The sequence below is a fragment of the Brassica napus genome, chromosome C4, assembly GCF_020379485.1.
Source record: "Brassica napus cultivar Da-Ae chromosome C4, Da-Ae, whole genome shotgun sequence".
NCBI classification, from domain to species: domain Eukaryota; kingdom Viridiplantae; phylum Streptophyta; class Magnoliopsida; order Brassicales; family Brassicaceae; genus Brassica; species Brassica napus.
Genome location: NC_063447.1, coordinates 50783396 through 50798867, shown reverse-complemented (window position 1 = coordinate 50798867; position 15472 = coordinate 50783396). Strand labels below are relative to the sequence as shown.

At 33.9% G+C, this 15472-nt stretch overlaps 1 protein-coding gene across 2 annotated transcripts; it reads left to right on the top strand.

Annotated features, from left to right (window-relative positions):
- Positions 1 to 11075: 11075 nt before the first annotated feature.
- Positions 11076 to 12984, top strand: LOC106391202 (ribonuclease H2 subunit A). 2 transcript variants are annotated; one of them, XM_013831800.3, is made up of 9 exons: positions 11076 to 11237; positions 11311 to 11395; positions 11468 to 11539; positions 11685 to 11808; positions 11893 to 11980; positions 12064 to 12201; positions 12277 to 12364; positions 12445 to 12565; positions 12661 to 12984. In XM_013831800.3, exons 2-9 carry the CDS (start codon positions 11320 to 11322, stop codon positions 12836 to 12838), a joined length of 885 nt encoding a protein of 294 aa, XP_013687254.2. In that variant the 5' UTR covers positions 11076 to 11237; positions 11311 to 11319; the 3' UTR covers positions 12839 to 12984. The 2 variants fall into 2 exon arrangements, with proteins under 2 accessions (XP_013687254.2, XP_013687255.2); XM_013831801.3 differs by having other exon boundaries at positions 11165 to 11237; positions 11318 to 11395.
- The last annotated feature ends 2488 nt before the right edge of the window (positions 12985 to 15472 follow it).

Below are 15472 nucleotides of genomic sequence, written 5' to 3'. Positions count from 1 at the left end.
TGGATTGATACCAAGGTTCTCGAGGACGATTCGGCTGGCTTGATTTGATCTCCATTTCTTGCTCGAGCTAGTTCATATGACAGCGGAAAACTTAAATACCAAAACAGACAAACACTAATGGTTAGAGAGTATTTTGCAAACTGAACAATCAAAAAGGGTTTATTTCTAAAATCAAAACCATAACTAAATATATAACAAAACATCAAGAGGTTCGCAATTGCAAAACCTTTCTGGAGGAAATTCAATTAAACACGAACAATATGTGTTCAAGTGAAGGAATCAAACCTCTATGTATACAGATCATGGCACCGCCTTTAAGATAATTAGAAAGCTTTGAATACAATTCGAGATGGAGCTAATAAATGGAAATTATGAGGAAGCCTTAACGTCATCAGTTCACCGCCGCAGGAAGGGGAAAGGGGATCTTCGTTTCGTATTAGGGTTGGCGAGAACACCTTTCATTTTTTTTCCGAGCAACTACACAACCCCATCGGGCCCGACAGAACAGCTAACCTCACGGCCCAACAATAAAATCAGGAGAGAAAGCCCACATTTGTCAACGCTTAACGAAACGCAGCGTTTGAGACACGTGTCAAGCCGTGGACGATCGACTTTCCAGCCTGGATCCGACGTGGCATCACAGGAGAGAGACAAACATATTTATATATATATATAGATATACATCTTTAATAGAATAGAACACATACACGTACAAGTTTACATCTCTAGTCTTCTTTTATCTTACTAGGGGCATTGCCCCCGCGCAAGCGCGGGGTTGTAGACATATTTCTTGTTTAATCTCAATATTTGTTAGGGTTATTGTAGTTGTGAATTTTGCGTTTTGGGCTGATCATTGTTTTTTAAGTTTTTTATTGTTATAGGGTTAGAGTTGTGATGATGTACTGTGTATGCACTGTTCTCCACTCATGAATGACTAAACTGTGTTAGTAATGTGATTGATATAGTTCGTGTTGTTGTTTGCTGTGTCACTGAGACTTATTGTTTGTTTGTTTGTCTTTTTAATTTGTTACTTGTACTGTTGAGATTACGTAAATTATATTAAGTTTGTTGAGAGTACCTTTTGTTTCTGGATATTTTTTTTCCAGTTTAGTTTTGTGTATTAAGTAATAATTTTTTTATTCTTATTACGTTGGTTATATGTTTTTTTACTTTTAAACTTGTTGTTTTTACCGGACCTTTAAAACAAATATATGAAGACTTGTAGAAATAACTATAAAATGAGTGACAATTAGTATTTGGGTCTTAAAGGGTTTTAAACGAATATATGTATTTCTCATAAGAAGACAATAACGTTGGCATGTTGACATTGAGCATGTAAGCTATTTTTATAAGACAAGAGGAGTGAGCAGGTGGAGATGTTGTTGCCGCCTTTGTGTCTTTTGGGATTGTCTCTTGTATCTCCTGGTGTGGCTGTGTTTGTTTCTCTTTTATTTGATGGTAATATGTAAACAAAAATCATTGTTAGTTGTATTTATCAGAGTTTGTAATTTACTCTGCTTTTTTGTTTAGGTAATTTCACTGATCTTGGTTGTCGTCTTCGTCTTTTTCGTAAGCATCTGTGAAAATAAGTTTGTAAATTGTTAAATATTTGGCCGTGTAGTTTATATTTGTTTAGCTGGCTCAATGTATGTGTCGTTGAGTTTTAGTTGAGTTGATTGGTTTGGAATATTTGTTTTGAAGTTTATTTGTAAGATTAGACAAAAAGAGAGGTGATCATTAATGATTCGTCTTTTTTGGGATTCTAGTTTCTAGTGTTTTGATTGTTTGGGTTATTGTGGTTTCTTTTAAACAGTAAAATAAAGATTTTTGTAAAATTAGATTGATAAGTAAGGGAGATAAATAGACGACCACAAATCTTGGGTATGAAATTTTTTTGATTATTGATGTTAGCACAATATAGACAGTAATATAAAGTGAATTATGTGTTGATTTTTTCTTACGGATCAATGAGGAGACGAATAATGACTCGAGTTGTTTTTTTGGTGATGCCAGAGCCCTGGACAGAACGGATTTGCCCAACCACATCTATGAGTTTAAATATCAGTTATGATATTAAAACATAATATAAACACAGATGCAATATGATAATATATCTGGGAGTTCTAGGTTTGTGTTCACAATCACTTGGAGATTGTCGAACAGTCTAATCTTCACTGAAGATTGATCTCAGGAGGACTCGTGATGACTTCATCAATAATGGTTAGTGAGATGAAACGAATGAGGAATGGATGATCAGTTATCTTGTACATGCTTGAGCACCTAGAAATCTCGAAACGATCGACTTTCACAATGGAACCAGCTTTCAAAGATGGCATGTAATGATTAGCACGTCCGACGGGAGTAAACCTATGAATCACAGAATTTGCAAATAATATTATTCAACAAAGAATTAAGAAATAAATTAAAACAATTATGTTAAATAAGTGTTATAGATCGAAGATTAACTTACCTTTTCATCAAGGAAGAGAACCGTGATTCCCACAAATTCCCTGTCTTTCTTGAAGTTCAGGGAATCCCAGAAGCGAGGAAGCCAGAGGCTATGGTCTTACTACTACGACCAAGACAGAGAGATTCGAAGGTTGAGTGACAGACGCCGGGACGCCGGTTTGACGAATTGGAGAGGCAGAGAGAAACATTTTCTAGAAGTTGGTTAAATCAAAGAGGAATCAATGAGTTTTGTGGAGATGCAGATTGGGTTCATCAAAGATGAGAATCATATATATAGGGTTTATATATGGGCTACAAATCAGGAACATTTATGATCAAGCAATTTAAGATGTGGACATGAAGAGTTCACCGGTGAAAAAATAGATTACGAACAGACACATGACGTTTTTTGTGTAACTCAGACTTGTTTGAGACAGTGATGAAAAGAACTCAAACTCATGTTAAACGACAACAATTTACAATATGAGAAAACTATAATTGTTGTAAACTTGAGTTTTTTTTCATATAACGTGATGAATCTCATTTAAAAATGAAACCCATAACGCACTTGTAGGCCCAACCCTCAGAGGAAGCCGAAGAGGCAAGAGCTTCCGACCTTCATAAATATATATTAGGTTCGACCATCAATGTACAAAGTATCATTTAGCTTAGTGGTATAAATGTTGGTGTTTATATCTCAATAACCCGGGTTCGAGCCATGGACTTGACATTTTTTCACACTTTTAAAAAATGAAACTCATAACGCACTTGTAGGCCCGACCCTCAGAGGAAGCCGAAGAGACAAAAGCTTCTGACCTTCATAAATATATATTAGGTTCGACCATCAATGTACAAAGTATCATTTAGCTTAGTGGTATAAATGTTGGTGATATATCTCAATAACCCGGGTTTGAGCCATGAACTTGACATTTTTTCACACTTTTTAAAAGTGGGGCCCATAAAACGCTGACGTGACGCACTGAGGAATGAGCAAAAACTCATCTATTATAATATAGATTTGTATATACATTTCTAGTCTTTTTATCTCCTCCTCATCTAGGTCCCCTGGGGTTTCCATGAGCTATGAATACTTGATATCTGATAATAAGTTTTTTTGGAAGCTTACCACCAAATTACTTTTTGAATTAGAAAACATAATCACTTACAATGAATAACAAATAGTGGTCTATATATGGTAATCAAAACGACCGGTTACAAAGTGATTTCCCATACCTATACAGACTTTATAGTTTATAGATTTGCAATACAAAATCTAAAGTGGAGCAAGCAAATTAAGGTCCTTACTTCCTGAATCCATTGCTCTCTTGAATATACTGATTGCACTCAACTCGAGTCACTTCACACTTGATAGAAGAAAAAGTCTCCAAACAGAGGAGTAGGATAAAAAAAGCAAACGCCACAGAAATTTTCTGAATTAAGAAACGTCTTTAACCCTTAAAAATGTCACTATTAGAATAGAAGACAAGACAGTTACATACAAAATAAAAGCTCAATAAAAAGAAAATCATTTCGTTGATACATCAAAGTCAACTTGGCTTGACTTCTACAGAGGAGGGCCAAAAGCAGAGGAATAAAACAGTCATGGGTTTTAAATACAAACCAAGAGATGAAAACATCTAATCCGAATAATCACATAGTTGTACTCCGCTAATTCACATATTGACATTTGCTGATGACGCGTTTAGTGTGTGGCACGTGTAAGGGTGTTTGTTAGCTACGCCATAACGTGTGACCACTTTGGTCTTTGACTGGCCCTCAAGTTACCAAGTCTTGAAACTTAACAATTCACTATATGTGAACACATATGTGAGAAATTTCAAAATTGATGTCTTTCCAATCCACGTTTTTCACTTCGTGATTTGAATGGCAATTAGCCACTTGGCCATACTGTACCCCAACCCAAAATACAAAAACTTCTAAATCAAATTGTATGGGTGACATATCTCCAATTGAAACCCATGTATTTTTATCTATACCACCAACCTTCCCTCTCATTTTTCTTAAACCAAAATAACTCTTCTTCAAAATTTTCATATAAGACCATGTCTGAATCACCTAAGCGTTTGCATTTTCTCTCGCTAATCTTGCTATGTTGTATCTCCGCTTCAAGCTTCTTCACTTTCAATGTAGATTATAGTAGTTATGTTGCTTGTGGTCCCCATCAGACTCGAGCTCTCACTGAGTTCATGAACGAGTTTGATAGCAGCCACTGCAACCTCGATGCCTATAATGGAGTCTAGTGCGACAACTCGACCGGTGTGGTCACTATGCTACAACTCAGAGCCTGCCTCAGTGGAAATCTCAAGTCCAACAGTAGCCTATTTCGGTTACACCATCTTCGTTACCTTAACCTCCGTCACAACAACTTCATCCCATCTTTACTTCCTTAGGAATTTGGCAATCTCAACAGGTTAGAGGTCTTATCTATTAAGAATAATGGCTTCGTTGGACAAGTACCTTCCTCATTTAATAACCTCAGCCTTCTTTCCGTTTTAAGGCTTTCCTGAAATGAACTCACTGGTAGTTTCTCACTACTGCGGAATCTAACAAAGCTCTCGTAACTTAGTGCTTTCTCATAACCAGCTCTCTGGAACCCTTCCTTCTTCTCTCCTCACTATGCCATCCTTGACGTATCTTAATCTGCATGGAAACTACCTCACTGGTTCTATTGAAGTTGATAACTCATCTACCACATCTAGGCTCCTGCTGGGGAAAGCGGGCACGAGGCGCAGCGGAATGTAACGGTGGTGTTCCCCTGACCTTCTGTGAACCTATGAGGAAAATACTTCGATGATAGCAGGATATAGTATAAGCAATAACTAAATGAAACAAGCACTTTTTACGTGGAAAACCTCCTCGATGTGAGAAGGAAAAACTACGGGACCGTAGTCCACTCAACAATCCACTATATAAATGTATGTGAGTACAACCACGTCCTCCCTGTTCAACAACCTGAACAGAACAGAGACTCAAGCTACAAAGAGCTACCTTCAACACAAGAACAACAACAACAAGAGAGCAACACAAAGCTTAAAAACCAGCAGCAACCAAACGACCTCAGCTCACAAGGATTCCGGCAACCAGAGACTAATTCCACCGTACAAATCCAAGATAAACCAGTCAAAAACACCTTTGCCAAATTTCAGCTCAATAAGAGAAGATCTCACCGTCGGATTTACCAAACACTCAAGACAGCACTGCTGAAGAACTGTTGGATCTTCTGTTGTCTGGGTTTTAGTGAAGCTGGTCGTCACAGTTCTTCAATGCTTGAGTAACTTGAGCTTGTGAATCTCCGGAAGAACAACTTGGAAGGAAGTATTCCTGACGCCTCTTATCTCAGTTCTTCTCTACGAACACTTGACGTTGGACACAATCGACTAACCGGGAAACTTCCAAGATCTCTTCTAAATTGCTCATCTCTAGAGTTTCTAGTTGTTGACCACAACCAAATCAAAGACAAGTTTCCTTTTTGGCTCAAGGCTTTACCGAATTTGCAAGTCCTTATCCTCAGTTCTAACAAATTCTATGGCTCTATATCTCCTCCTGGTCAAGGTCCTCTAGGGTTTCCAGAGCTTCGTATATTTGAGATATCGGATGATAAGTTTACTGGAAGCTTGCCACAAAGGTATTTTGTCAATTGGAAAGCATCTTCACTTACGATGAACGAAGATGGTGGTCTATATATGGTACACAGTGGTAGTATGTACGAGGAGGCATCATTCTATAACATTATTGATATTATAGATTTGCGATACAAAGATCTATTAATGGAGCACCAGTTGGCCCTTACCTTATACGCCACCATTGATTTTTCTGAGAATAGAATTGAAGGACGGATTAGTGAATCAATTGGTCTTAAGCATTGATTTCACTCAACTTATCAAACAACGCCTTCACAGGCCATATTCCCCGGTCTTTCTCCAATCTGGGAAAGCTCGAGTCACTAGACATATAAAAAACAACCTCTCAGGGACTATTCCTAATGGACTTGGAAGCCTCTCCTTTTTGGCGTACATAAATGTGTCTCACAACCAACTGAAGGGCGAAATGCCACAAGGAACACAGATTACGGGGCAAGCTAAATCTTTTTTTGAAGGGAATGCAGAGCTTTGTGGTCTTCCTCTCCAAGAAACTTGCTTTGGGACTATTGCGCCACCGACACAACAACCTAAAGAAGACCAAGAAGAGGAACAAGTATTGAATTGGAAAGGTGTAGTTACTGGATATGGACTTGGAGTGTTGCTTGGATTGGCAATAGCACAAGTCATTGCTTCATACAAACCGGAGTTACTCCTCAAGATAATTGGTCCCAGTAAACGTACAAGCCGTTAGGCTTGTTTTCAGTTTGAGGATCTTTCAATTGTATGTCAAAGTGGTTGATTGCTTTGTCTCATCGTTATCTGATGTTTTTTTCTGTTTCATTTTCTATAAAGTAAGAATGGTGAATGTTTTGTAGTCATTTTCATATGCATCTCTGTTCTTTTTTCCTATCGAGTAAAATGGCAAAAGTAAGGAAGATGGTGAAAGGGAACCATCGTATTAGGGCTTAGTAAAATGGCAGAAGCAAGGACGAGAAAGAGACTGAAGCTTTAATAATCAATGCCAAATCCAGTTTCATGAGTAGTAAAAATCATAGGACCAGAAACCTGATCTTAAATAATGTAATTTTCTCAACCGAAGACTTGGTTTGAACCCTCCAAGCTTCTCGATCCCAATCCACCAGCTTCCTTCGAAGAAATAACATGAATTCCAAGCTACCTTCGCGGCTCGATCAGAATAAGAAGCTGCACTCCACATAAAGACATTCCAAATTTTATAAAATTTTGGTAAAGATGGACTGTATCAGCTGCAACCTTCTGCAAAAGATAAGTTCTTAACAGTCCAAGGTGACACACGGACCAACACCTTATCAATTAGACTTTGGTAATCTTGAGATCTAAGCTTATGCGGATTAAGATAGACCCCAAATAACACACAAGTAACGCAATATATGAAGCATGCATGTGTTCTTACTTCCTATGCCACTGAACAAGCTTGACGGACATATTCTTTAAACCAGTGGGTCTCTTGAATGAAGTGATCTCGGCTTATAATCTCTCAGCGTGTTATACTTTTCAAGTACACCTGAAGCCAGGACAAACCGAGGGGATGATGATGAGAATCAAGGCGATGATGATACCAGCGACTTTGAGCTTAATCTTCAAGTTCTCCCACTACAACTTTCTTCTTATTTTTGTTCCTTGCGTTCTGAAATCTTGTGCCTCTACATATTCGAATCGGATATATAAGAGCCTGAGAATCTGTCCCCCAACAGCTTATGCATGTTCATATTGCTTTCTGATCTAACTCTGGAAAGTTCCAAATGTTGGATTGATGTGTAGATCTCTTTGTGTTATCGGTTATGCTTTGATATTATATCTTTTGAGAATAAATATTTGCTCTTTTAGAATGAACATGTAGATTTAGTGTCTAAATGGCACACCAATGAGTGATCGGTTCCAGTCGCCTACGGTTGTTTTGTTCCGATGGCGAGTGTACTAGCGGTTTTCGAGATAAGAATCACCGATTAAGATCCATGAGATGTTCCTCGGTGGCGATTCCCAGAAACCGTGTTCCCCTAGCAAATGAACCATGTTTTTTTAAGAGAATTTCAGGTTTACCAATTTCATAGTATCATTATTCATCTCTACCACCAATAAAATGACATTTTGAAAAATAAATTTTTCATTAAGTGGTAAAAAACTTTTATACCTTTGTTCTTTATATATTTAATAAATAATTATTTAAATTAAAAAATATTTTTTATTTTCAAATTCGAACTTTTTTATAATTTTTTTTGAAACTTTTTCAAAATTTCTTTTTGAAAATCGAAAAATATGTTTGAAACTATTTTAAAAAATAAAAAATAAATAAATATATATATATATACATTAAGTATTTATTTATATATTTATTAGAATTCTAAATTTTCACATTCCAAAAACTCTACCCCATCCCTCAACTCTAAACCCTAATTCTAGATTAGTTAACCATATGATATAAATGTCTTATACACTTCATTAAAAGTAAAAGTAAAATTAATTAGCGGCGTAAACATGAAAAGTGGTATTATGAATGTGGTATTTATGATAATTTCCCTAAACTTATTGGCAATGTTTGAATGATTTACAAATCTGGATTCCAATATAGTTTTTTTTTTGCTTAAAGGGGTGTGAAGATAGTTGCAAAAGTAGACGGCAGTAATTTTATTGTTTCCACGTTAAGTACGTTTACACAATTCTGAAACCTGCGGTGAAAAGAGATTATGGATGTAAGTTTATTAACCTTCATTCCAAATTTTTTTTCAAATCTATGAAAACAATGTACACAAAACATTAAATAATTTAGCAATTTTTTTATAATGATCATAAATTCATAAATAATATTTGAGGGTTCATAATCTATACTTATTTTTAGTTTCAGTACCAAAAACTGTTTTCTGGTCTTAATTGAAAACACATCAATTGGTTAAATTTAATAATTTAGGTTTTCAAGACTTTATAAGTTTATAAGAAATATGCAATGAAATATTTCTTATTCAGCAAATAAAATGAAATCCCACGTTTTCAAAATCTTTCTCAAAAACTAAGACTATATTGCAAACATACACAAACACAATCAACATATTTATAAATGTTTTAGGTTACAAAATTTGTAAGTCACACAATTTTACAATAAATAAATATTTATAACTTTCAGAAAAATATAAATCCTGCACTTTTAATCTGGTTATAATATTATGATCTTCGCTTCCTATTATATTTTGCGACAGACTATCAATATTGATTATATTATTTGAATATCACTTTCCGTTCATAATATTATTAATCGAAAATGAGTATATACACAAAACTTTTAAAAAATTATCTACTATGCCATTTTGTACATAATATTAATATGAAAATTGCGAAAATTTAAGAATATCTTAAAAATTATCATAAAGTAAAATTTTGAATCTAAAACAAAATATAAAAATATACTAGATTAATAATAGAAAAAATAAACTAATAATATCATATCAATAGAAACAATTTCTATTTTTATTTTCTTATAATTTTTTTATCAAAGTCTAAAGAATCACAAGCTTATTAATATTAAAATGTCTATGAGTAATTTAATAAAATAAAAATAAAAAATATTATCAGATGTTTTGGATTTTTTATCATCGTATCAGATCACATGTTAATAGCGGATTTTTAGGTTTTTATCGGGTTCTATTGAATTTTTAATAAATGAATTTTTCATTAAATCTGAACCGGATTATATATAGGCTGTCGGATATACCGGTTCAACTACGGATCTGGACCAGATATGAAAACACTGCTTGAAACTCAAATATTATAATAGAACAACTTTTAAATTATTTGTTTCTAAAAAAAGGTAAATTCATTCAAATTTTATCAAAATAGTTCAAAAAAAAATACATAGCTTTCAAAAATAGCAGTGGATTTTAAATCTAATAGGGATAAAAAATAATGTAGATTGATGGTTAGAACTATGATACAAATATACGACAAAAAAACTCATTTTTTGTTTAAAATCGACAATTCATATCATTATTACATTTCAATAATGAGAATGTATTGTTCTTCAATATAAAAAATGTGTACTATTATATCACACACATAATCTTTAATTAAATTTCGAACAAATACTACATTAAAAAAATGATAAAAACATAGAAATATAAAAACCCAATTTTTAAGATACAAAACAAACATAATGTTAATTTTTAAATCAGTTCGGACAAATAAAATAAAATAAAAATTTGTGATTTATAAGCGCGGATTAAAATCTAGTTATTAATTAAAGTAGAAAATCACTATTACTTCAAAAGCTAAGCCTTTATTACCTCCTAAATATCAATCTTAATCAGAAAATCCAAACCAATTATAAGTTAATGTTTTTTCTTAGTTAATGATACTGATAAAAAAGTATTATCTTGTGTGTGTTAAAACAAAAATATATATTTATATTATATTACAGTATTTTCAAATAAATCATTTAGTTTTTATCAAAAATAGTCATTAATTTGGCGAAATGCATATTAATTTCCCATGTATTTTTAATTAATAACTTTATTATTCAATTATCTAGTGGTGTAATTTAAATTTTCATATTTTGTTTGACTTAAAATTATTAGATCTATAAATAATACATGTTTATTTTGACAGAAGTGTTTTTTTTTATCATTTTTAAAAAAAAATTTTACCCAATCTAAAATTCCAAATCCCTAAATTTATTTATCCAAATCAAATCTGGCACTTTAAATTATAAAAATCCAGTATTTGGGATTGTATTGGTTACTGAAGTCTTACAACAACTATAAAAACATTGTAAATGTCATTTCATGTTAATTTAAAATTTTCAAAATAAAAAACTAATTGTTACTAGCATTTACATTTGGTTGCGAATATATAAATAAAAATAAAAAATATTGTAATTTAGTAAATATAAAATTAAATTGAAATATTATATAGTATTTTATAATGTATATATTCAATTAATCTTATAATTTGTATTATAATAATTTTAAACTAAAAATAGTCGTTATGATTTTTATTACTATTATTTTGGGAGAGGCACCCTGGTGTTCCCCTATATGATAAAATCAAAACGGCAAGCAATGTTATTAAAATTCTCATTTTTGTTGGCTCTAGGTTATCGCTCGCCGGGAATAACCGGTACCTTCTCCGGTTTGCTGAGCTCTCCAGATAGATAGATAGCCGGTGAGTTTCTCGTATTCTAAAGTTCGCTTCTTCCTTGTTTAATAGACACCAATTTGACATATAATCTTTTTAGTTGAAAAGAATGGAATCGACGCCAGAGTGGGCCTCTCAACCTTGCATCATGGGCATCGACGAAGCCGGGAGGGGTCCTGTCTTAGGTTCCCTCTTCTTTCTTTCTTCTGATGATTTCGCAAGAACGTCTTTTGATTCAGTTTTGTTTTCACAAACAGGACCAATGGTGTATGGATGCTTGTACTGCCCCCTCTCCTACCAGTCTTCTCTCGCCTCTCTCCATTTCGCAGGTCAATTTCGATTCCTTAAGCCTATTAGCGAAAACCCTTTAACAAAGTTGTAACCTTTCGTTTAGATTAGAGTATTTGTTTTGTGTATTCAAGTGAAAGCATGACACTTTCGATGACTTAAACGTTTTTGGTGCTGTGTTTGCAGATTCAAAGACTCTAAAGGAAGATAAAAGAGAAGAACTATATGAGAATTTAAAGCTTGACAAGTCGCTTGGATGGGCTGTTGATGTCATTGGTCCACGGGAGCTCTCTGCTAAGATGCTCGCAATGTTAGTAGTTTTTGAAGCTAACGGATTTGATTGGCTTCAAATGTTTGTTTATAACATTATAGCTTTTGGTTTATTTTCTTACAGAAACAAGATCAATTTAAATGAGATCTCACATAACTCCGCTATGGGGCTTATCAAACAGGTTCTAGACATGGGAGTACTTCTTACAGAGGTGATTGATTCACTCTCCATGGAAAGATCTTTTGTGAGAGAATGTCATTTTAGAGATTTAGAGTTCTAAATTTCCTTTTGCAGGTTTATCTTGATACTGTGGGAGATCCAGAGAAGTACAGAGTCAAATTGTCTGAGAGGTTTTCTTCCATCAAGTTTGTCGTTTCAAAGAAAGCAGACAGTCTTTATCCTGTTGTTAGTGGGGCAAGTATTGTGGCTAAGGTAATTGGATTATAACTATCTATGTCAAAACTTTTTCACTAGCTGAAAGCCGGTAAATGTATATTACCTGCTCAGGTGACAAGAGACAGAGCCTTGAGAGAATGGTTGGTAGAAGAAACCGGAGAAAACATTAACAGAAACTTCGGTTCTGGATATCCTGGAGGTATACTGTTTTTTCTGCGTCTTATAGTTTATGTATTTATCAACTGTTGCATACTAATATGTTTGTAATGCAAAATATAGATCCTGAGACAAAGGCATGGTTGACCCAACACAAACATTCTGTGTTTGGATTCCCTTCATTGGTTCGTTTCAGCTGGGGAACTTGCACTACGCATTTAAAAAGCGAGGTTGAAGTTACATGGTTAGTTTGTTTTCTTTTTGCTCTATTGACTTCGCATCTTTTATTAATCTCATTCTATGGCAGAATCTCATGTTGAGTTTAATTTTTTTGTGTAGGGAATCAGATGAAGCTGAAGAGAGTGGTAATGGAAATAGCAGTACCAAGAGACAGTCGAAACTAAGCAAATTCGGGTTCACAACATGCGAGAGCAGAAGCGAAGAAATCGAGTCAAGTGGAAAAGGGCGTTGCAAGTTTTTCCAGGCTCGCAAAATCCAACAGATTTCTCAGTTTTAGCCTCAATAAAGGCCTAATCCTACTTCTAATAGATGTCTGTCACTCGTGATCGCTGAATGTTTATTATTTTGAATATTTAGATTCGCATGACTTTTGTTTGGTTTGTTTTTCTTAGTTTTTATTATGCCCAACCAGTTTTACTTGTATCCTGTCAACTAGCCCTTAGGCCAGGTCAGCCTGCATTTAACCATTTGTTTTGTAGAAAATTTACACCTCTGTGTGGTTATCGTTAATGAAAACGGTAACCGATTCTCAAAGATTTCAGATTCAAACTAATGGAACGTGCCTGGGATGATTGGTCGAACAAAGCTAGTTAAGAAATGTTTAAAATTAAAAATTTTGAGTCGGCTTGTAATTAGAACTTTAGTCTCATTTTTGGATTGAATTGATTTAATATATTAATTAAAAAATCTTTAACAATAAATATTAATAATAAAATATTTTAAAAATATTTTCATTAACAAATGAGAACCATACTATTGGAAATGTCCTAATAATTTACGTCAAATATTTGTGCAGTGTCTTTCAGAAAAATATAAGCATTAGGAAATGTTCTTGGTAACCATTAGAAGAAGTTCACTATAAATGTTGGTTCTCAAAAAAAAAAAGAAAAAAAGTTCACTATAACTGTTCAAAAAGTTTACTGAGATGTTCTAAGGGTTACAGTGTTCTAGTGGTCTTTAACCAGACGAAAATGATTCATTAGTAATCTTCATTAGACATTAGACGATAAAGGAGATTAGTTGGATTTGGTTCAAATACTCGAAAGAAATAAGCAGAATAAGCAGATAAGTTGGATGGTGTTATAAAAAAAAGAAGCAGATTAGTTGGATTTAATACATTGACAATGAATAAATACATACGTACTTCCGCATAGACAAAAGCAGAATAATCGAACCCCCTTCTCCTAGAGAAATATGGCGAAAACAAGGAAAGGTCTCTTCCAAAAGTGACAGATCCAACGGCAGGGAGTTATTGTCTTAAATCGACGGTCAGACCGGTTCATGCGACTCTCTAGTTTAGTGTGAAACCACGTCATTTTTTTTTTTTTTTTCAACATATTTTTTATTATGCCTCTTGGGCCAATATGTAAACAAGTAGATACAACAGCCATCCTAATATATATTCAGTCCATATCGAAACCCAACCGAACAAAAGATAAGATTAAAACCACGTGTTCGCTAATATAAAAACTCTAAAGCATGAACGACACGTGTACAGTTAGATGGGTCACGATGTTTCTAGAGTCAAAGAAATAGCACTGTCAGTCTCGCCGGAGACATGCCGGAACGGGAACTTTCAGTAACTTTCTTCGACTAGTTGAATCTACTTGACTGTTCCTCGTATCGCTGTTCGCCGTCAATTATGCTCGATTCTTCATCCGCTCGTTACAAGTGAACTCCGGTGAATAGCTTCAAAGGGATGAAAGCTGGGCCTTGCCAAAACGTTTCTGATAAAGAAACTCCAGCTAATCTGAGCTTGCTTCTTCTCTCTACGCTTAATCAAACAACTTAATCTCTAACACACAATGGATACTCCGTCATAAAATTCTGCACGCTAAGATTAATACCATATATGGGAAGGAAAAAGTGTGATTAACTAGAAGACTGGAATCTAACAAAATCAAACGGGATATTGATTTGCAAAGGATAGAGAAATCGGGTTTGGAAAACACACAACAAAAGTCACCTTGCAAAGTTTTTATCCGATAAACGGAAGAAAAGAGTCGCCTAACGAAAATATTTACAAACAAAAACAAAAAAGTGGTTGGTGACCAGCGGTGGTGAACCCACCGGCCACCAGGATTGATTTTTTTTTTTAACGAAGACTTAGAGAGAGGTTAGAGAAAACAAAGGAAGAGAGAGAGGTTATTGAAACCACGTCATTCTAATATGACTCGTCCAATAAAAAGCCAATAAATTCTCTTAATTTTTTTCTTTCGATAAAGCTTCTCTACTTTAAACTTTGTTTCTTGGTTTATTCGAGACATATTCCAGTGAATCTATTCTTTACCCATCCCTTTATCTTGATAAACTTATTTTATATTCCAAATGACTTTGAAAATGTGATCACATTTTTTTTAATATGTGACTGTTTGTCAATGTATAGAAGTAATATACGATGTTCTATATCTTTCAACATTTTAGACAGTGAATAAAAATTAAAATTAAAATGTTGGAGAGAAAAGCATTAGTATTGCTAGTATTTCATCGGAATTTTAGTAATTAAACCCATCAAATAAAGATGAATCGTAAAAAAAAACGTCAACTAAAAAATTTGTGAAATAAACCCTTAACTTTAATTCTGTTAGCATATGTTACCGTCCATCTAAAAAACCGCAACGGAGGGTGACATACGTTAACAGTTTATAAGTTGCGGGTTTATAATGTTGAAAACTTAGTTGAAGTTTTTTTTATGATTCAAAAATAGTTGAGGGGTTTTATCACTAAAAGTTATTATCATTTATACATTAATTTAGATTGATATAAGCCCTTAAAAATAATTTATAAATTTTAATACATTACTTTATAACCGATTTATAAAGCTTCATAAATATTTTAATACTTTTACATATGATTAATACAGTTTCACAATGATTTTATAAGTTTTTACATTTTCTGCTACTTGTTAGGA

Coding starts and splice junctions, on each gene's coding strand:
- LOC106391202 (XM_013831800.3), top strand. CDS start 11,320: ATGGAATCGACGCCAGAGTGGGCCTCTCAACCTTGCATCATGGGCATC. Junction 11,540..11,684: donor CGCCTCTCTCCATTTCGCAG/GTCAATTTCGAT, acceptor CTGTGTTTGCAG/ATTCAAAGACTCTAAAGGAA. Junction 12,566..12,660: donor AGCGAGGTTGAAGTTACATG/GTTAGTTTGTTT, acceptor TTTTTTGTGTAG/GGAATCAGATGAAGCTGAAG.